Consider the following 23,865-nt stretch of genomic DNA (forward strand, 5'->3'; position numbering starts at 1 on the left):
AGGTAACCTTAGCTGGTCATGCTGCATCTCAGACCAAATGTCCAGCCAACAGAGCTGAACGGACCCCTCCGTATATGTTATCACGGTCAAATAACACACTACTATCTAGAAAATCTCAAATGCTATATCTGAATTATTCAAATTATTTGCAAAATAAAAAAAGACTAACCTCATTCATCTTTGGGTCATCTGGGCCCTGAACATCTTTTGTTTGTTTTATGTTTTCCACCATTTTTCTGATAAAAGCATGGCTGTTGTTTTCATTCTTAACCATCAGTATTTCAAGCATAAACCATAAACATCTATCAAAAATCAAGACAGATAGTGAGAAATTAAGATATTACTTAAAAATCTAATTTCTGAAATAAGATGAACAATTTCCAATTTTAACAAGACTAAAACTCACATACTCATTTCTGGATTGAAGTGGAAGCAAGTAATAAAACAGCAACTGAAAACTTCCATTTATTTTAAAACTTTCAAAACAAAAAAAAAGTCTTCATAACCAATAAAGTGACCTATTCTTTCAAGCCAGTAGGAAATCTATTTGGTGGTCATGTGAATCACTGTTCAGCTTTCAAAACATTCCCATGCAATGGCCCTCAAGTGAAATATTATTGGCAGCTTGAAAATTGCAGCTCTCATCTATTTAGTCAACTTCCTCCCACCTCAAAAGAATAAAATCCTTCAAAGGAAAACCACCTCACAACAGTTATGACAAATCAACTGACAACTATTTATATGCAAATAGTTAATTAACTGGATATGAAGCATTGTGGGACATTTGAGAAATGTGTTAAGTTTATGTTAACATGAACTCTTTCTTTCCTCGTATTGGCTTGAATTATCATTGCATCTTTTCAGATGCAGTCCCAAATAATAGAAAAAAATAGAAGCAATATTCTGCCCACTACAAATAAAAAAATTCAATAGGGACTTCTTTTAATCTGAGGGTTCAGTAGCGGTTATTCCTATTCTAGGTTACATTATGGATTTAAGAATATATGTAGGTCCTGTGCTTTACAAGTGTGAACTCAATCTCAACATCCAAATCAGAATCAGATCCACAAGAATTCAATTATCCAGGACTCAAATACATTTTTTAAATAAAGGAGTTGCATATTAAAATTAGTTAACCAATACATGACTATATTGTCCTAAAGAGATAAGGAAATTATTTTTACTTTTGTCACATTTTAAAAGGTCAACCACGTTCTGTCAATTAAGTGTAAAAAATGTGCTGAACCTTTAGCATTTGCCAAATTCTAAAAGGGCATCATGAAAAATAAGTCTTAAGAATGAGAGCTCACTTATTTCAACTAAAACTCCTTCTTTGAGGGACATGGCTAAAAGCAATATCCTATTGTTAAGGTGAAAATTAATTCTGACTTGTCATCATTCACAATGTCAACTCTGATTTGTTTCCAAAGAGTCTGCTTTAATTCCAGCAATTTTCACTGCCATGAATAGAGCCATGTTGAGCTAAAAGCGAAATATTATTACAGTGAAATGTAAAGAGCGGGGAATACCAACTACATAACTGATAAATTAAATCAAATATGACAATGATGACAGGACAGGTGATGTGTTGTTGCAACATGAGGAAACTGCTGGACACCAATGTGACCCACAGCAAATACATCGGTGATAAAGGTTTGCAGCTTGAGGAACTTTAGATCCAAGGTGAGGAGCTGGAGTGTGAACTGCAGACAGCACACCACACTATTTCCTCAGTAATGGAAATAGCAATATAGTAGCGGTGGAATGGCATAATTAGGGGGATGGATACTGTGCCATGCAGCCGTGAGCAAAAGTCCTGAAGATTGTGTTGCCTGCCTGATACCAGAAGCAGTTGAATGGTATAGGCTTGTACTAGTTGCAATTTATAAAAACCAAAAAAAAAGTCATATTTCAAACACACAAGACTTGACAGGATACATGCTGAAAAGTTGTTTTCCCCTGTGGGAGAATCTAGGACCAGAGGGAATCATCTCAAAATAAGAGGTTGCATGTTTCAGACAGATAGAAGTAATTTCTTCTTGCAGAGTGTAGGAATTCTTAGAGGACTGTCAAGGCTTGCTGTTTGTTAAATTCAAAGCCGAGATACACAGATTTTAAATCAGTAAGGAAAATCATGGATCATAGCAAAAGACAGGAGTGGAGGATTATCAGATCAGCTACTGTTTCACAATGGCAGAACAGACGCAATGAGCAAATAACCTAATTCTGTTCTTACATCTTATGGTGTTATTATACTTCAAACTAACTAACTGGTTATGAAACACTGAAGAAATATAAATTAATTAGTTATTGCAATCCTGTTGCAATCATGACAGGAACATACAAATTAGGAGCAGATAGTAGGCCATTCAGTCCCCCTGCTTTGCTGTTTGACAAGACCAAAGGAAATGAATGTGACATCAATTCCACTTTCCTGCAACACAGAGGAAAGTCAACACTGTGGGTTCAATTCCCACATTAGTTGAAGGTATCATGAAGGACCTTCTTTCTCAATCTCTCCCTTCACCTGAGGCATGACGATCCTCAGGTTCGACCACCATCAGTCATCTCCCTTACAGAGTGCAGACTATGGTCTGGTAGGATTATGGCAACTTTACCTATATCTTTTGATTTCCTTGTCAATCAAGAATCATTTCGAAATAGAAGTGCATTTCAATTTTGTGATGAAAGATGCATAATTTATATACACACACACACACATTTTTGATAATGTGGAGTTCTTCCAGAACAGTAGCCTAAATCCAACATTGATCAACTCCTGTACTGGTAATGGAAAGCTGTTCATAATTTGGATTTATCGTATGCTAAACATTTCAAGCTATTAGCTTCATTTCCAGTTCAGATGAACGTAGAATTGTACAACTTATTGAAAAAAAATTATTTTAGAAGACACCGAAGTGGTTTTCAATTTCTCTCCTAGCTGCAGTTCACAGAGGAGGGTAATACACTTCTGTCAGCATCTGTGGAGAGAGAAACAGAGTTAAAAAGTTTCGAGTCCAGTACAACTTCTTCAGAACCAAAACGAGTTGGAAAAAGTTGCTTTTTAATGCTGTTGATGGAGGGGAAGGACTGAGTAGACCAGATTAGAAGGATGCCTAGACCAAAAGACAAAGAGGTTGTTCATGGGTTAGACCATTTTCTCTTACACCTTCATGTGTACCCATTTTACATTTCTATCAATTCTTCGCCACCTTTCACAACCTCTTTCCCTTTTGTTCTCAAATTTGTTCTACTCACTCCTCCCTCCCATACGTCAAAAATATAACCACCACCTTTTCCAAACTCTCTTAATTTTGAAGAGTCATATCGGACTCAAATTGTTAATTCTGTTTCCCTTTCAACAGATGTTGCCAGACCTGCTGAGCTTTTCCATTACTTTGTTTTTATTTCAGATTTCCAGCATCAGTGGTATTTTGCTTTTAACAAACTTTCATTGTTGTTTAAAAAATATCTGTCGTTTGTGTGGATAGGTTTCAGTGATTAACCATCACATTAACTAACTGAAGAAAACAGAGAAATGGATGCACAGTAATTTGGGAAATAAGAATAAATATTAAGAGGATTATAAATAAAATGCTAAGTAGTCATAGTCTACCAGACTATGGGGCTGCTCTCAGAGATAACTGGTGGCAATTTAGCCGGAGGGTTTCCACACTCAGGGGAGGACAGAAGATAAAAAGGATAATCCTTAATAGAAACCTCAGCTGGTGCAGGGATTGAACCCATGCTATTGGTATCACTTTGCTTTGCAAACCAGCTGTCCAGCCAATAGAGCTAACCAACTTTAGGATAACATATACAGAATAAGCACACAGATATTGGTTTGTAAACCAACAATTACGAATTATTTTGTTCACACTGCAATGTAACAGTATAGATAAATAGCACACTTACTCTTTAATATCTTTCAGCTGCTCAATATCCTGCACCTTTACATAATCTGGATCATGCGCAAGGAGGTGAATAGTGTATGGAACAACATACTCAGGTAGCAAAGATAACAGTTTTTCTGCAGTCACACATTAAGAAAAAAATATTGGGTATTAGTTTTGAAATAAAATATTCAGGGAAAAAGAGAAATCACTCAACTACTACAGCAAGTCTAAGTGTCATAAGTTCTGACTTTACTCACTTAGTTAAAATATTTTCTCCTTAGGTGAGTAATGGACTGGTTGCAGGAAATGTCAGTGGTCAGCATCTTTTACAGACAGTCCAAACTTAAATTCAATATATTCCAGAGTAGCTGGAGGGCGTTCAGAAGAGATTTACCAGAAAGTTGCTCAGTAGGGAAGGTTTGAGTTCTCAAGAAAGGCTGAATGGGCTGGGATTTTTCTCACTGGAGCATAAGCAATTAAGAGGTGACCTTATAGAAGTTTACAAAGGTTATGAGAGATATAGATAGGGTTAATAGCAGGCATATTTTCCCAAGGATGGGGGATTTCAAGGCTCTGGGGCACATTTTTAAGGTCAGCAGAGAGAGATACTTTAAAAAAGATACGAGGGGCAAATTTTTGTTACACAGAACTTCCCGAGGAAAGGATGCATGAGGGCACAAATACAAAGTTTAAAAGACATTTGGACAAGTACATGAATAGGAAACATTTGGAAGGATGTGGGCCAGGTCCAGGCAAGTGAGATTAGCTTAGTTTGGGATTATGTCCAGCATGGACTGTCTATTTCTGTGCTACCTGACAACATTTCTTTCTCATCTCAGATGTAATTTACTTTTTTGCTTACTCTTCAAGGCAATCGCCTCAACTTTGTCATTACTTGCTGCTAACATACAGACCACATAGACTCCAGTTTTACAGTTTTATCATTAAAATTTTAACTCAACTTTCGTGCAAAGCCACAAAATTTCTTTAAAATAATACAAAAAAATTATAATTTATAAAGCTAATAAAAAATGCTAAAGCTTGTACTAAAATGAATAGATTATTATGTAGTATTAAGCAAGGTGACAACTATGAAGATTTCAAATAATGCATTTTGCACATCAGCATCCGAAGGAAAAGCAAGGGTGCAAGTTAGCTGCTTAGAAAAAAAAACAGTAGGAGGAAGGAAAAGAGGGAGAGAGGGACAGATCTGCTTTTTCCATTGACCATTCTTAATTTTATATGTTATCTTGATGATCTGTTCAACATTGGGAACTCCATTCAATTTTATATGATCTCCCATATCAACTGACTCATGTGTAATATTTTCAAGCAGGTGAAAGACCATAGAGAGGAAAATTTTCTAACTCGCTCTGTGTGCTCACAAATGTACTGATGCAATCAATACTGCCTGGAAGAAGTGCTTATTAGATGATAAAGTTAATCTATTAGTGAAGCAGCATGCACACAGTCTCAACTCTCAAACTAAATTACAATATTTGAATTAATCTCAGAACAGCTTACAACCAATGTGGCCAGGTCGAACACATTACCCAATACAGTGCAAATTGGTACATCCATACTTCATCTTTATGCCCAGACTGACAGGAGACAGCACTCCGCAGATAAGCGATGATTGATCATTTTTCAAAATTCAATAGATTCTGGAATAATTCCTACAGACTGGAAGCTAGCAAGTGTCACCATACTATTTACGAGGAGAACCAAAGATAAAACAGGGAACCACAGGCCAGTTTGCCTTACAACACAAGTAGGGAAAATGCCAGAATCTATTATAAAGGATGCGACAAATGAACAGTTGGTTAATAAAGGCTAACATTCCCAATTGGATGCTGCTGCATTTGTGAATGGAAGTTGTTTCTAAACATACTTATTGTGAGCATTTCATAGGTTGTTACAAACAAAGTTAGTAAAACGCATCAATAGACATCATATAACTGGATTTTCAGGAGACCGAAAAAAATCCCAAAAGGAACAAAGGAGTAATTCTCATGTTGGTAGACTGAATAGTGAGGGACCATAAAGATCAGTATTTGGGCCCCAGTCAGAGTGTATATCAATGATTTGGATATGGGGCTCAATATAATATTTCCAAGTTTGTAGATAACAGTCAAAAATGTGTGTTTGGGAGAAGACGTAAAGCAGCTTCAGGAGGATTCGGACAGGCCTAGTGAGCAGTTTAAGTATGGCATACAGCATATAATTTGAAAAAAATGTTGTTATGTCTTTCACTTTGGCATGAGGATCAGATGTGCAAAGTATTTCTTAAATGGCAAGATTTACGAAAAAAATGTAGATGCACAGGCAAGTCAATGAAGGCAAACATGCGGGTGCATCATACAATTGAGAATGACAGCCTTTATTCTGAGAGGATTTCAGTAGAGTAGTGAAGCCTTACTTCAATTCTATAGGATCCTGGTAAGACCACACCTGGGAGTACTGTAGGCAGTTTTTATTTTTTTTCTCCTCAGGAGAATATTACTACCATAAAGGGAATACAAAGGATCATCAGACTTTTTTCCCCAGAATGGAGAAAGTGAGGTCTGCAGATGCTGGAGATCAGAGTCGAGGGTGTGTTGCTGGAAAAGCACAGCAGGTCAGGCAGCATCTGAGGAGCAAGAGAATCGACGTTTCGGGCCAGAGCCCTTCATCAGGGAAGATGAAGGGCTCTGGCCTGAAACGGCGATTCTCCTGCTCCTCAAATGCTGCCTGACCTGCTGTGCTTTTCCAGCAACACATTTGACTTTTTTCCCCCAAAATGGCAGGACTGTAGTATTGAGAGAGATTGGGCAAACTGGGCAAGTATTTTTTAGGCATTTCAAAAGAATGAAAGATGCTTAATGAAATCTACAAAATACTTAAAAAATTTGTTAATGCAGGCAATATATCACCCTAGTTGTGGAGTCTAGCACTAGAGGACACAACTTAAAAAGTCTTTGGAATTCTCTCCCTCAGTGCTGTGGATACTCAGTCTTTGAGTGCGTTTAAAGTGGAGATTGATATATTTCTGACTACAAATTGCATAAAAGGTCATGACTATACAGTGGGCAAAAAGGCATGAGGGGTATTTGGTCAGTTATCATCATATTAAATTGCAGAACTAGCTTGACAGTCCGAATGGCCTATTCCCAAGACCAAAGATCAAATCTAAACAATTGGTTTTCTTGGACTATATTACCTGCTGAAACCATACCCAGCTCATGCCAATCAAGGTATTTTGAAAACAGTGCAGTCTGAAAAAATTGCTCTTCAGGTATTGAATGAGGAGAAGTTGTTTAAAATCTGCTCCCGATTTTTAAGCCCACACTAGTGCGCGGCACGGTGGCACAGTGGTTAGCACTGCTGCCTCACAGCGCCAGAGACCCGGGTTCAATTCCCACCTCAGGCGACTGACTGTGTGGAGTTTGCACGTTCTCCCCATGTCTGCGGGGTTTCCTCCGGGTGCTCCGGTTTCCTCCCACAGTCGAAAGGCCATGCTAAATTGTCCGTACTGTTAGGCAAGGGGTAAATGTAGGGGTATGGGTGGGTTGCGCTTCAGCAGGTCGGTGTGGACTTGTTGGGCCGAAGGGCCTGTTTCCACACTGTAATCTAATCTAATCAAAACTAGCAGTTGTCGATGCATCAACTGCAACCCCCACAACAAAATCATCTGGAGTATATTCCAGCACATCCTATCCCAAAAGGGGAAAAGAGGCAGAAATGGCCAAAATAGTACACAATAGCGTCACTGTTAAAAATCTGATCAACCACAACTTCAGTCATCAAGTAAAGCTTATTAAATGCTATGTACCATGTACACTGAGCAGTGCAGCTGAAGACACCATACAATTATGGAAATATCCAAAATTGGAATTTTCTTACAATTATCTAAGTAGATAGGACAGTGAAGAGGGTGTCTGGTATGCTTTCCTTTATTGGTCAGAGTACTGAGTACAGGAATTGGGAGGTCATGTTGCAGCTGTACAAGACATTTGTTAGGCCACTTGGAATATTGCGTGCAATTTTGGTCTCCTTCCTATTGGAAAGATGGTGTGAAACTTGAAAGGGTTCAGAAAAGATTTACAAGGATGTTGCCAGGGTTGGAGGATTTGAGCTATAGGGAGAGGCTGAACAGGCTGGGGCTGTTTTCCCTGGAGCATTGGAGGCTGAGGGGTGACCTTATAAAAAGGTTTACAAAATTATGAGGGGCATGGATCCGAGAAACAGGCAACGTCTTCTCCCTGGGGTCGAGGAGTCCAGAACTAGTGGACATAGGTTTATGCCCGAAACATCGACTCTTCTGCTCCTCGGATGCTGTCTGAACTGCTGTGCTTTTCCAGCGCCACACTTTTTGACCCTGGAGTCATCTATAGGCCAGACAAAGTAAGAATGGTTGACTTGTTTCCCCTAAAAAAACATTTAGTTGAGCCAGATGGGATTTTACAACAATTAATTGTTTCATTGTCATGATTATCAGTGACAAGCTTTATATTCCAGATTATTTAATTGAACACCAATGTCCCAGGATTACTAGTACAATTGCCTTGAACCCTGGATTACTAGGGTGAAAGGGAAAAGATATAAAAGAGACCTAAGGGGCAACTTTTTCCACACACCAGGGTGGTATATGTATGGAATGAGATGCCAGAGGAAGTGGTGGAGGCTGGTACAATTACAATATCTAAGAGGCATTTGGATAGGTATATGAATAGGAAGGGTTTGGAGGGATATGGGCCGGGTGCCGGCAGGTGGGACGAGATAGGGTTGGGATATCTGGTCGGCACGGATGGGTTGGACCAAAGGGTCTGTTTCCATGCTGTACATCTCTATGACTCTATAGTGAATATTCTGAAGTATCTTGATTAGCTACATCCACTTTTTAAAGCCATTTTTGTTCCCTCCTACACACTTTGATTACAACCAAGATCTTCAAGGAGGAACATTTTCCACAGTGAAATGTCTGAATATACTGGTTTTAAAACATAACTACCCGTTTATATTTCAAGAAAAAAAAGATACTCCTATTTTCCTGAAGGAATGTGTTGTATGAAAATACTACAACTCCTTGAACCACAACAGGCAATTTTCTTGTCTGAGATATGTTAATACCTACCACTTACTGCTGCATGTTGCTTTAAATACTCCCTCCGAATATTGATATTTTTCACCAGACATTGTCTGGCATGTGCTCTCCTTTCTTTTGCTGGGTCCTTTGCACAGAGTGAGAAAATTGCCATGTACTCTAGTGGTAGTCGTAGTTTCGCAAGTCCTTTGTTGAGCTTCTGTGCAAATATCTGCCTCACTTGATAACATTCATCCTGTAAAATGAACAATTGCATTGATATTGGTAAAAGAAAATCGCTAAGATAAAAAAAAATAGTTAAACTTGTATCACAGCATACACGATTTTACATTCATCATTGATGCACAACTGCCTCCCCACGCATACAATAGTTAACAATTAGAAGAGCAATGTTTTAAGATTTTACCTTTATGGAACAAATTTTCAAACGTACACATTATGCAGTGAAGCAATTTGAAATCAATTTATTCTTGGGACGTGGTCACACTTGAAAGACACTGAGGGCATTAGGGGCAATGGGGAGGGACAGTAGAATTATGCACTGCTGGACATCAGTGAACCAGGTGGGACTTATGATAATTTGAAAGTTTTTGATAATCTGCAAGTTTTCATGGCTGATTTTCACAAATTATCAGATTCAATAAATTTCATAACTTGTCATTACTCAATTTTAACACAGGATCTCTAGGTTGCTAGTCTAGTGCCACCACCTTATGGCAGCCCCTTGCAGTGATGTGACCAATTTCAACTGTTTGTACACCATAATGGCACGTATATAACACAATCTATCTCTAATGACAGGGTTACTCTATTAATTAGAGCACTTCAGAATTTATCCCGATCAGTTAGTGCACATTACACAATAAAAAGAAAAACTCTTATGAAAAACTTCTTTGAAAAAGGAAATCTCTCCATAAATATAATTCAACCTCTTTTCAATCTAAATAAAACCCCCTCAGGTGAGCCGAAGGCTGCCTCGAAGATACTGAATCAACAATTCAGGCAAAATGAAGGTGACGAGAAAAGTGAAAAAAATCCTTCACTTAGGCATCTTTCATTTAGACTCCTCAGCTACCCAAAACTAATACCTAGAAGATGCTCTGCTGATTATTAAGAGTAGAAAGTCAAACAAAATTAAATCTTGAACTTTTTTGCTGAAGTGATAACAGATCTAATGTTCCAAGACATTTGTTGGAATATAGTTTTGTAGTTAGCCAAATACAAGATGACTGGAATGGTAACCAGTTGCTGATGACAAGTATCCTCTGGTTTGCCAATAACTCAGCAACTGTTCAGCTTTTGGAGCCAGTTTGTGGCTGTGATAGCTAGAAGCCATTACACCTCTACAAAGGGTGGCGCTCTCTTTGTCTCTGCAGTAAAAAAAAGAGTATCCAAAGCCTGAAGGAAGTCAATTTATTTACCCTCACCAGTTGCTGCAATCTGTTGCTTATTAATTAATATGTCAGAGACTTTATAACTTGTGAACGAATCACTGTGCTTTCTATAAGGAAGTGATAACACCTGAAGAGACAGATTGACGAACGGGTGTCCTGACAACTCAAAAGGATTACTGCAGCAAATCGTGTGGACATTGAGCACTGAACTGCATTCCCAGTTTTTCTACACCAATGTTTTATTGTGTTTATTCGAATTCTGATCAACAGTTTATAGTTAAAATCTATTTATGAAAATTTACAATTCTTGTTCAGTACGGAAACTCAATCCATGCTTTCTGTCAACTTGATCTAAAAAAATGATTCAGGTAAATTGGTGTTATTTTATAAAATCTGTGGAGTTTGATTTCCAGTGGATTATCCCAGTGAGGCATGACAACGTAATGTCATGTGAAGAGCAGAAAAATTTGAAGACTTAACACTCGCAAAGTATTTTAAACAAGACAAAAGAAATTTAAAACGCCATAGGCTTCAATTCCAGTTTAATTTGGATTCTAGAAGCAGCTGCCTTACTGCAAAGCCTAGATTTACGTTTCCATCATACGGATTCTAATTTGGAAATTGAAATTAATGCTACTTTTAAGCCAGAGGCAATGTTATATGTAGTTTGTGACTAGATCAAGTGTTGTTACCAGTATAATGTGCTTATTTTAACAATTTTAAAGGGTTCAGAGTCAAAAGATTTCTCAAGAAAAGCATCACCTGCATTTCATGGCACTGCCTTTCAAGGTGATGTGCTCGACCAAATTGCTGCTTAAGTATTAACAAGGTCAAAGAGAGGATAGGATTGAGACCAAAACTAAACAGCTGTTTTGCAGACTGGTTTTAACATAAAAGGAGCAGGAATAGGTCATATTGCCCCTCAAGCCTGGCTCACCATTCTGCAAGTTCATTACTGATTTTCCCAATCCTGAATTGCTCTTTCATGCCAGCTGCTCATAGATTTTTGACAAGTTGAGGCTATCTCCCCCCCTTTATAGTTTCAATGATCGCCTCTACCAGCCTCTGCGGTGGAGAATTCCAGACATTTGCTATCTTCAGAAGGAATTCTTTCACACCTTAGTTTTAATTCAAGGTCCTCTTATTTTGTAACTACATTTCCTTGCCCCATTAATAGAAACATTCTCTCAACATTCACCCTGTCAAGCCCTCTCAAAATCTTGTGTTACAATAATATCATCCCTCATTTTTTTAAATGTTAATGAACTTAATGCAACAGACAGACACAAAAGAGTTAGGTAAACAAGGAGATTATGGATAGTAGACCAGGGGGTTTGGGAGACACTGCATAACAGATAATAAAAAGGACAATGTACTGAGATGCACTGAAAACAACCCACATAATGTGGTTATAGGCCCAGGAGTACATGTGAGTGGGTGACTGTGCTAAAAGCAAGCCATCTCATAATAGGAATTGGTGTGAGCCTAAGACAGAGGAGCAGAAATTAGGCCATTCAGCCCATCGGGTCTTCTCTGCCAATCAAATCATGGTTAAGTTTCTCAATGCCATTCTCCCACTTTCTCCCCATAACCTTTGATCCCCATAACAATCATTTGACTAAACAATCTGTCTTAAATATACTCAATGACCTTGCCTCCACAGCCTTCCTTAGCAGTGAATTCCATAGATTCACCACTCTCTAGATGAAGAAGTTTTTCCTTATCTCCGTTCTAAAGGGTCGTCACTTTACTAAGTCTGTGCCCACGGATCCTAGTCTCTCTGACCAATGAAAACATCTTTCCAACATTTGTTCTGTCCAGGCCATACAGGATTCTGTATGTTTCAATTAAATTCCCTCCTTATCCTTCTGATCTCCATCAAACATAAACCCAGAGTCCTCAAACCTTCCTCATGTGTTAATATTTTCATTCCTGGGACCATTGTCCTGAACCTTCTCTGAACCGACTTCAGGGTCAGTAATCCTTCCTGAGATTTGGGGCCCAAAACTATGCATAATACTCCAAATATGGTCTGACCAGAGCATTCTGGAACCTCAGAAGTACATCTCTGCTTTTGCATTCAAGTCCTCTCAAAATAAATGCCATCATTGCATTTGCCTTCCTAACTACTGATTCAACCTGCAAGTTTACCCTGAGAGAATACTGGACTAGAACTCTCAAGTCTCTTTGCACTTCAGACTTCTGAACTTTCATAAGATAGTGAGATGACGAACATTAAGCCCATGCAGCTTAACACAGTGGCTGCGAGGCTGGAGAGGGCTTCAGATACCTTGACCATTGGGATACCTTCTGGGGAAGGTGGGACCTGTACACGAAGGACAGGTTGCACCTGAACTGGAGATTTGCTCGTGTGATTCGGGAGGGTTTAAACTAGTTTGGCGGGGGAGGCATCAGAGCCACATGTCTGAGAGGGGGTCAGTCACAGACAGGATGGTGACACGATATATTGAATCTATGAGGAAGGTTTCTCATGAGATGAAACAAAGGGATCGGTTAAATGTGTATCTGCTTTAATGCAAGGAGTGTCCGAAATAAGAGTGACGAACTTGGAGCATGGATCAGTACTTGGGACTGCGATGACCATAACAGAGATGTGGGTTTCACCGGGGCAGGAATGGGTCCTTTAAAAAGGACAGGGAGGGTGGACAAAGAGGAGGGGGTGTAGCACTGCTAATCAGAATGTGCATCACAGCTACAGAAACGAACGTTGTTGAGGAAGATTTGTCTACTGAGTCAGTATGGGTGGAAGTTAGGAACAGCAAGGGAACAGCCACCGCACTGAGGGTTTTCTACAGACCAGTTAATAGCAGTAGAGAGATTGAAGATCTCATAGGTGAGCAGATTCTGGAAAAATGCAAAAATAGCAGGGTTGTTGTTATGGGTGATTTCAACTTTCCCAATATCGACTGGAACCTCCGAAGTGCAGATGTTTTGGATGGAGCAGTTTTTGTCAGGTGTATGCAGGAGGGTTTCCTTACTCAATATGTAGACAGACCGACAAGGCCATTTTGGATTTGTTGCTCTGCAACGAGCCAGGACAGAGGTCGTGTCTCGCGGTGTGACAGCACTTTGGTGAAAGTAATCACAATTGCCTCACATTTACTATAGCCTTGGAGAGGGAAAGGAGCAGTTATTGAGGGAAGATATTTAATTGGGGAAAAGGAATTTATGACACTATCAGACAGGAGTTAGGAAGTATAGACTGGGAGCAATTGTTCCACAGAAAGTCTCCACATGTCTGCTGTGCCCTATTTAAGGAGCAGTTGTTGCGAGTGATGCACAAATTTGTTCCTCTGAGAGGGGTAAGAAGGGATTAGATTAAGGAACCTTGGATGACGAGAAAAGAGGAACATCTCGTTAAAAAGGTAGGTGGCAGTTTACGTAAGGTGGAGGAAGCAAGGAATAGCACACCTTTAGGAGGATTACAGGCTTGCTAGAAAGGAGCTCAGAAATGGACCGAGGAGAGCCAAGAGGGGGCATGATAAAGGCTTGGCAATAAGGATTTGAGAGAACCCAAAAGGTATTTTAATCGTACGTGAGGAATAAGAGAATGATCAGGGAGAAGGTAGGGCTGATCAGGGATAGCAGAGGAAACTTGTGCGTGGAGTCTGAGCAGATAGGGGAAGCCTAAATGAGTCTTTTGCTTTGGTTTTCACCAAGGAAAGGGAACTTGTTGTAAATGAAAACTTGGAGGAGCTGGGATGCAGTCTTGACCAGAGCAAGATTGAGGATGTTGATGTGCTAGAAATTTTGGAAAACATTAAGATTGATAAGTCCCCAGGGCCAGGCCAGATTTACCCTAGGCTGCTTCGGGAAGTGAGAAAGGAGGTTGCTAAGCCGCTGGCGAGAATACTTGCCTCCTCACTCTCCACAGAAGTTGTGCCAGAGGATTTGAAGGTGGCGAATGTTGTTCCTCTTTTCAAGAAGGAAAATTCCTCGCAATTACAGACCAGTCAGTCTTATGTCTGTGGTCAGCAAAGTTTTGGAAAGAATTCTGAGGGATAGGATTTATGAGTATTTGGCAAAGTATAGTGTAATTAAAGGCAGTCAGCGTGGCTTTGTGAGGGGCAGGTCATGCCTCACAAATCTTATTGAGTTCTTTGAGGTGTTTAGACAAGTCAACGACGGTCGAGCAGTGGATGTGGTGGATATGGACTTCAGCAAGGCATTTGATGGGGTTCCCTATGGTAGGCTCATTCATAAAGTCAGAAAGAATGGGATACAGGGAGATTTGGCTATCTGGATCCAGAATTGGCTGGGTGACAGAATGCAGAGTGTGATTGTAGATGGAAAGTATTCTGCCTGGAGGACAGTGTTGAGTGGGGTCCGCAGGGCTCTGTACTTGGGCCTCTTCTCTTTGTAGTTTTTATAAATGACTTGGATGAAGACGTTTAGGGGTGGGTTAGTAAATTTGCAGATGACACAAAAAGGTTGGAACTGTCTTCAACAGTATAGAGAGCTAGATTTTACTGGTCCTCGGATGCTGCCTGAACTGCTGTGCTTTTCCAGCACCACAAATCCAGAATTTGGTTTCCAGCATCTGCAGTCATTGTTTTTACCTAGAGGGCTACTGCAGGCTGAAGCGCAACATAGACAGGAAGCAGAGCTGAGATGAGAAATGGCAGATGGGAGTTCAACCTGAATAAATGCGAAGTGATGCATTTTGGAAAGTCAAACTTGAACGCTGAATGTAGGATTAAAGACAGGATTCTTGGCAGTGTGGAGGAATAGAGGGATCTGGGTGTGCAAGTACATAGATCCCTCAAAGTTGCCACCCAAGTGGATAGGGTTGTGAAGAATGCATACGGTGTTTTGGCTTTCATTAACCGGGGGAATCAAGGTTAAGAGCTGCGAGGTTTTGCTGCAGCTTGACAAGTCCCTGGTGAGACCACACTTGGAATATTGTGTCCAGTTCTGGTCGCCCTCCTATAGGAAAGATACAGAGGCTTTGGAGAGGGTGCAAAGAAGGTTTACCAGGATGCTGCCTGGACTGGATGGCTTGCCTTAAGAAAGGTTGAATAAGCTTGAACTTTTCTCTCTGGAGAGAAGGATGAAGAGAGGAGACCTGATCGAGGTGTACAAAATAATAAAAGGAATAGATAGAGTCAATAACCAGAGACTTTCCTCAGGGCAGGATTGACTACGAAAAAATATAGTTTGAAGATATTAGGACAAAGGTATAAAGGAGACGTCAAAGGTAGGTTCTTTACGCAGAGTTGTGAATGCATGGAATGCGTTGCCAGCTGTGGTGGTGGAAGTAGAGTTATTGGGGACATTTATGCGACTGCTGGACATGCACATGCATTGCAGTGAGTCGAGGGGTGCATAGGTGAAGTTATTATATTTTACATTAGGATTAAATCTCGGCACAACATCATGGGCCAAAGGGCCTGTTCTGTGCTGTACATTTCTATGTTCTCCCCTTTAGAAAATAGTCCATGCTTCAATTCTTCTGACTAAAGTGCATGATCTCACACTTTCTTATGGTTGTACTCCACCTGCCACTTCTTGGTCGACTCTCCTAACCTGTCAAAATCCTTCTGCAGCCTCCCCACCTCCTCAATACTACCTGTCCCTCTACCTATCTTTGTATCATCTGCAAATTTAGCCATGGTGTCTTCAGTGTGGAGTGGCTGAAAAACGTGAATGGAAGAAATCACGCTAAAAAAGTTTTGAACTCAATACGGACTCACTGCTGCATAAACTGAACACTGCATTGTTTGACTCAGAGGTGAGGATGTTACCAGTGAGCTATGGTTATCCTGTTCTCCGGTCACGAATGACCAAACTCACTCAGAGCATTTATACACACCATTTGAAGCTGGAAATGTTGTAATGAACTTTGAGAAATTATGTATCACTTCAAATCAGAAAGGGGTACAGTTAAAAAAAGAAACCCATGTTTATTTATTGCATCTTTTCTGTCAAAAGTGAAAGATTGCTTAGAAAATGCTCACAAATATTCAGGATAGTCTTCAGGTTCCACTGGGTCACTATTCTAACTGGATTAAATCTCAGCCACACTGCATCACAGCACACTTGTTCTCATCTGACCGTGTTAAGACTCAACAGAAAACAATTGACCTTCTTTCTGAAATAGGATCCTGGCAGTTACCAGAGTATCAACGAAGGCCTAAAATTTCTAATCCAGTTCATACTGTATAGCTGAAAACAATATCTCAACAACCGATTGAGGAAAAAGAATTTTCACCCTTAAAAGGTCTAAGAAGAGAATTATTGAAAAGTACCATATTCCAACGCTTCCATATTAAAACATTGGCAAAAATGAGAAGATGTCATATGGCACTAAAACCATATCGTTAAATTTGCTACATGTTTAGTTAGGAGCACAGCACCTAAATAACATAATAGAATGACGACAATATGATCAAATTCATCATCAAGATGAAAAATGATGCAGTTAATTCTGAATCCAAATCGAGGAAACTACAACAGTATGAGGCACAAGTTGGCTTTGACAGATGGGGAACATTATTTCAAAAGGGCTGGAAAACATTCAGCATTAACATGGATGAACTGTAGCTATCGTTTATTCTTGTCTGGCACAAAATAAAATGACAAGTTATGGTTTGGCCACCTTCACAAGGGAAATTAGATAGTATTAGATCTATGGAAGCAGCATACAAATTGGCCCAAAAAAATACCTGAGTGGCAGCAATTTATATTTCAGCAAGGTATGACAGTAATCTTGGAGGTAATATAAAGACAGACTGTAAAGGTTCCTTTGGAAACACACAAAACAAAAACAACGGGTGAAGGTAAATGTAGGTCTCTTATGGTCAGAAAGGGGAATTCATAATAAGGAGCAAAGAAATGGCTGATCGAGTAAACACAGTTTGGTTCTGCCTTCACAGAGGACACAAATAACATATATCAGAAATGTAAGGGGCTAAGAGAGTTGCTTAGAAATGGAATAAATCTAAATCTATTGATATTGTGACACCAATATCCAATTTTTGAACAACAGATTGAACAACAGACTGGTGGTCGCTTTTAGCAAACGCTACACATATCAGATTGTCAATAAATGCTTGAAAAAGTGCAGACAACATCCCTGACAGTTCAGCTGATTAAAAAGGAATTTATAAACTTATCTAATGAGAACAAGACTCTAAGGTTCATTTGTTTATCCATGCTGAATCAGTTAATCTGAAAAAGATGGTCAGCTGGAAAAATTCCTAAAATGACCACAGCATCCTACACAGAGGAACATAGAGAAAGCCTATTATGCTCAAATGTGATATTGAGTGACAATAGGATTGAAGTTACTGCAGCACTCTATGTAGCTAATCAATCAGCATTTACTCAGAACACTGGTTCACATGAACAGCTATTTGAGATAATGCATTATCAACATAACATACATTATCAACTTTTGCAGAACAGAGGAATTGTATGGCATAAAAATAAATTGACAAAAAACATTCAAAAACAGTGACTTTTCAAACATGTGGCAGTACTTATCATTGTCACCATGACAAATGAAAGAACCAGCGTAACAAATTATCATAGCGTTAAGGATGGAGGAAGGGGAATTGGATAAAAGACATCACATAAGTCTTGGGACTAATTTTGGGAGCCATTTTTGCAAGCTTGTTAGAGTATACTATTTTTCCATTGGTAACAACTTTTGCCAAAAAGAGTAATTCTGTGTGAGGACAGTTAAGTATAAGTTTGGAAAATTATAGTACACTGCAAAATTTGTTTTTCTTACAGGTTAAAAAGCAGCAACATTCTAGAAACAAAGAGTTTTATCTTACTAATAATGAGGTTTGTTTGGAGCATAATATCGGTTTTTAACATTTGTAATCAAAACCTACCCACTGACTATTCTTATGACAAAGAGTATGGAAATTGAATGAAATCGCCAATAACAAATATCAAGACTCATTTTCAAGCTAAAACCTCCATTCTGCAATATTTTCAATACAAACATTAAAATTTTTAGCCATAAAACTAAAAAAAAACCATGTCGACATCAACTTACTTCTTTATATCTGGAAGTCAGAAATTTTTAAAAACCCAATCCACTGACAAAAACGGCAATTACATTTTAAGATAGATAAAGCCACTTACATTCATTACCAGTGCACATAACTGAAACTGTTCTAGTGTAATGATTTCATAGTAACAGGGCTCCTGTGCTAATTTCAAAACAGCACAACCAGCTGCCAGACGCAAACGTGACATATCAGGTTTGCTGCAAAAGAACACAAAAACAGAAAAGTTATTTGGACAGTCATCTCTAATTTAGCCCCAATGTCGATGATGACCTTGTGTTCAATACAAAATTTTAAATAGACCTGACTAATTATCAAAACATCATCATGTTTCTATATAAAAAAACTTATTCAGTTAGATAATATTTCTGAGCAAAAAACATTAGCTGCTCATATAACTCACTCTGGTTTCACTTTAGATAAATAAACCTTTTGAAAAGTACGTTTTGCTATTTAACACTGAAGCTACATACGAATTCCCAGCAAGGCACCAGAATAAATATCACAGATTACTAAACAGCAAATAACTGTAATGTCCACGTGTTCAATTTTTTAAAAAATTGAATCGACAACTAAGCTAAAGCCATAGTGAAATTAGATTTAGACAGATGGCTTTCTCTTGTCAACAAAAAGCTATACATATTGTGATTAAAAACCTGGCAAGCTAATTTACAAATGATTTGTTCCATCCTCATGGCAGATAGTTATGAGGAACATGAGTTTTTCAGAGGCTGTTACATGAAGGCATAGCCCAAGAACTAGATTGAAATCAAGCCCAGATTAATGACATTCCATCCACTAAATCCTTGAAATGAAGTGTGGGTAATGTTACTTCAGTATCTAGTCCACAACAGAATAATGCAACATTTAATTGCAATAATTTGATCCGTTCTTCAAACAAGCTAAAATGTTTTCTAATAGAGGCTTAGAGTTTCCTTTGTGGTCATAACCAAAACCTATTATCATCCCTATTTTACTGACGTCAAGTAAGGTACAAGCATCAGCACATGTTTAAATTTAAAGTGAGTAAATAGTGTAAACAAACACACCAAGAAAAGCTATGGATTCCCAGCATACAAACTCTCATATTTAAGGAAGTAAAGTGTCAACTCATTTGACCATCATTCATACTCATCAGGCACAGAAGCTTAGGAGCCTATAATCCAGGAACCTTTTCAATTGTTAATGTGACTTCAGAAACAATCACAGAATGTTTACAGCACAGGACGTAACCCTTTACAGGTCATAACTCAGAAGCAGCAATTCACCTAATACTGCTCCCCCATCTTCTTCCTGTATGCCTTGTTGGAAATGCATAGCCCTTAAAAATAACTGAAGGAATCTGGAAGAGATGAAGGAATTGGACAATTCCTGGCATTTGGAGGGTTTTATCAATATGACAAATATCAATATGGCAAACCAAGCTTTTAAAGAGATAACATGTGAGTTTTACAGATTTAATTGCTGGACAAACTGGTTTGGAAGATGCTTTATGCATAATGCTGCCAAGCAATAGTCTCTGATTTGGAATTGATATTTTCCATTATTCCTATCAGTTGAAGAGAAACCTTTAAGCTGGAAAGGCCATACTCTGGAGTCTCCTAAAAATTAAGTAGAAAACTGTAAACTGCAAGGACCCTTTTCTCTTGGCTGTAACATCATAAGAACCTCAAAAAGCAAATTATCAGGATATTCAACAGAATCTCATCGACTCCAGTCTGATTTAAGATGTCATTTATTCTGTGGCTGTTAGCATTTCAATCTTATCACCTGGAGATCAATTACAAGAGTTCTTCCCATTTTTATCCTTCGAGTTTGGAGACTTGGTGCGCCATGGCTTTTTTCCCAGTTGTTAAACAGTTCAAATTTCGCAACTCACGTGTTGCTGAAGTTCTTCATCCCCTCAACGACACTCAATTTTACTTTTACAGTCCAAACCTTCACATTCTTCTGAAAGTATGGCATGCAGAACAGGACACTCTTCTCCAGCCAAGACTGAACACATGCATTTTAAAAAGGTTTAACATACCCTCCTATGGTCCACTGATAAAGAAAGCAGTATGTTTGACTGTATTAACGACTCTCTCAACCTATCCAGTTATCTGAGCAAATATGCCCGCCAGGTCTTTCTGTTCCTGTAATAACCTATGGAATTGTACCTTTTATTTTGTACTGTCTCTCTATATTCTTTGTGCCAAAATTCATTACTTTACACTTCTCTGCACTAACTTTGATCTGACATTTGTCCATCCATTCCACCAACTTGTCGATGACCTTTGAAGTTCTACACTATCCCTTACACAGTTCAGAACACTTTCAAATTCTGTACCATCTACAAGTTTGAAAATTATGCCCTATACACAGAGACCATAAAAAAAATCAATGCAAAGAAATAAGAAAATCAAGCAGATCAGAAGAAAGATACATTCCAAAACACAAAAGTGACAATAAAACACAAACCACATTCTTTCCAACACAACACGTCAATGAGATCAGATCATAAGAAATATGCAACGGCCATGATATTTACTTCTACTAGTGCTAAGAATTCACCCATTTTGCAATGAATTTTGCTTGCATTCAGATAAAGAGTTTTTAATTCTGTCTCTTCAATGAAAAGAAATCCTCTGAGCAAATACAGTTGGTGGCTTCTTGCATATAGACTTGGGATGAGATTAGCAGTGTGAAGAAGCTTTGAAAGACAACTGTAAAAAGACTGCAAGTCTGTCCTGAAGAATTATATTTGACGCAAAACATTAACTCTCTCTCCACAAATGCTGCCGGACCTACTGAGTTTCTCAAGCAGTTTAGAACATAGAAAAGTACAGCACAGAACAGGCCCTTTGGCCCACGATGTTCTGCCAAGATTTAATCCTAATGTAAAATATAATAAATTCACCTCCGCACACCTCAACTCACTGCTATCCATGTCCATGTCCAGCATCGCTCAAATGTCCCCAATGACTCTGCTTCCACCACCACCACCGCTGGTAACGCATTCCATGCATTCACAACTCTGTGTAAAGAACCTACTTCTGACGTCTTCTTTATACCTTTCTCCTAATATCTTCAAACTATGACTCCATGTACCAGTCAATCCTGCCCTGGGGAAAGTCTCTGGTTATTGACTCTATCTATTCCTTTCATTATTTTGTACACCTCGATCAGGTCTCCTCTCTTCATCCTTCTCTCCAGAGAGAAAAGTTCAAGCTTATTCAACCTTTCTTCATAAGGCAAGCCATCCAGTCCAGGCAGCATCCTGGTAAACCTTCTTTGCACCCTCTCCAAAGCCTCTGTATCTTTCCTATAGGAGGGCGACCAGAACTGGACACAATATTCCAAGTGTGGTCTCACCAGGGACTTGTAGAGCTGCAGCAAAACCTCGCAGCTCTTAAACTCGATCCCCCTTTTAACGAAAGCCAAAACATCATATGCTTTCTTAATAACCCTATCCACTTGGGTGACAACTTTGAGGGATCTATGTACTTGCACACCCAGATCCCTCTATTCCTCCACACTGCCAAGAATCCTGTCTTTAATCCTATATTCAGCATTCAAGTTCGACTTTCCAAAATGCATCAGTTCGCATTTATCCAGGTTGAACTCAACCTGCCATTTCTCATCCCACCTCTGCATCCCGTCTATGTCACGCTGCAGCCTGCAGTAGCCCTCTATACTATTGATGATATCTCCAATCTTTGTGTCATCTGCAAATTTACTAACCCACTCCTCATCCAAGTCATTTATAAAAACTACAAAGAGCAGAGGCCCAAGTACAGAGCCCTGCGGAACCCCACTCAACACTGTCCTCCAGGCAGAATACTTTCCATCTACAATCACACTCTGCATTCTGTCACCCAGCCAATTCTGGATCCAGATAGCCAAATCTCCCTGTATCCCATTCTTTCTGACTTTATGAATGAGCCTACCATAGGGAACCCCATCAAATGCCTTGCTGAAGTCCATATCCACCACATCCACTGCTCGACCGTCGTTGACTTGTCTAGACACCTCAAAGAACTCAATAAGATTTGTGAGGCATGACCTGCCCCTCACAAAGCCACGCTGACTGCCTTTAATTACACTATACTTTGCCAAATACTCATAAATCCTATCCCTCAGAATTCTTTCCAAAACTTTGCTGACCACAGACATAAGACTGACTGGTCTGTAATTGCGAGGAATTTTCCTTCTTGAAAAGAGGAACAACATTCGCCACCTTCAAATCCTCTGGTACAACTTCTGTGGAGAGTGAGGAGGCAAGTATTCTCGCCAGCGGCTTAGCAACCTCCTTTCTCACTTCCCGAAGCAGCCTAGGGTAAATCTGGCCTGGCCCTGGGGACTTATCAATCTTAATGTTTTCCAAAATTTCTAGCACATCAACATCCTCAATCTTGCTCTGGTCAAGACTGCATCCCAGCTCCTCCAAGTTTTCATTTACAACAAGTTCCCTTTCCTTGGTGAAAACCAAAGCAAAAAACCCATTTAGGCTTCCCCTATCTGCTCAGACTCCACGCACAAGTTTCCTCTGCTATCCCTGATCAGCCCTACCTTCTCCCTGATCATTCTCTTATTCCTCACGTACGATTAAAATACCTTTTGGGTTCTCTCAAATCCTTATTGCCAAGCCTTTATCATGCCCCCTCTTGGCTCTCCTCGGTCCATTTCTGAGCTCCTTTCTAGCAAGCCTGTAATCCTCGAAAGCTGTGCTACATCCTTGCTTCTTCCACCTGACATCAGCTGCCTTCTTCCTTTTGATGAGATGTTCCTCTGTTCTCGTCATCCAATGTTTCTTAATCTTACCTCTTCTTACCTGTCTCAGAGGAACAAATTTGTGCAGCACTCGCAATAACTGCTCCTTAAATAGTCTCCACATGTCTGCTGTACCCTTTCTGTTGAACAATTGCTTCCAGTCTATACTTCCCAACTCCTGTCTGATAGAGTCATAATTTCCTCTTCCCCAGTTGAATATCTTCCTTCGGTAATTACTCCTTTCACTTTCCAAGGCTATGCTAAATGTGAGGCAGTTGTGATCACTGTCACCAAAATCTTCTCCCACCATGAGATCTGACACCTGTCCTCGCTCGTTGCAGAGCACCAAATCCAAAATGGCCTCTCCCCTCGTCGGTTGGTTGACATACTGAGTAAGGAAACCCTCCTGCATACACCTGACAAAATTGGCTCCATGCAAACCATCTACACTTTAGGAGGTTCCAGTCGATATTGGGAAAGTTGAAATCACCCCATAACAACAACCCTGCTATTTTTGCATTTTTCCAGAATCTGCTCACCTATGAGATCTTCAATCTCTCTACTGCTATTAACTGGTCTGTAGAAAACCCTCAGTGCGGTGGCTGTTCCCTTGCTGTTCCTAACTTCCACCCATACTGACTCAGTAGACAAATCTTCCTCAACAACCTTCGTTTCTGTAGCTGTGATGCACATCCTGA

At 39.5% G+C, this 23,865-nt stretch overlaps 1 protein-coding gene across 2 annotated transcripts in view; it reads right to left on the reverse strand.

The window, feature by feature from the left end:
- pds5b (PDS5 cohesin associated factor B) overlaps window positions 1-23,865 on the reverse strand; it is a 245,239-nt gene that overhangs the window by 34,883 nt on the left and 186,491 nt on the right. The window contains exons 24-27 of one of the 2 annotated variants that reach the window (XM_072577231.1): window positions 18,492-18,615; window positions 9,010-9,214; window positions 3,916-4,030; window positions 170-302 (exon numbers count right to left, since the gene is read on the reverse strand). In XM_072577231.1, the coding sequence (XP_072433332.1) occupies window positions 170-302; window positions 3,916-4,030; window positions 9,010-9,214; window positions 18,492-18,615 (577 nt within the window). Of the gene's footprint in view, window positions 1-169; window positions 303-2,814; window positions 2,982-3,915; window positions 4,031-9,009; window positions 9,215-18,491; window positions 18,616-23,865 lie in introns of those variants that run through there. The other variant, XM_072577232.1, reaches the window with a different exon arrangement.

Source organism: Chiloscyllium punctatum, chromosome 9 (assembly GCF_047496795.1).
Source record: "Chiloscyllium punctatum isolate Juve2018m chromosome 9, sChiPun1.3, whole genome shotgun sequence".
NCBI classification, from domain to species: domain Eukaryota; kingdom Metazoa; phylum Chordata; class Chondrichthyes; order Orectolobiformes; family Hemiscylliidae; genus Chiloscyllium; species Chiloscyllium punctatum.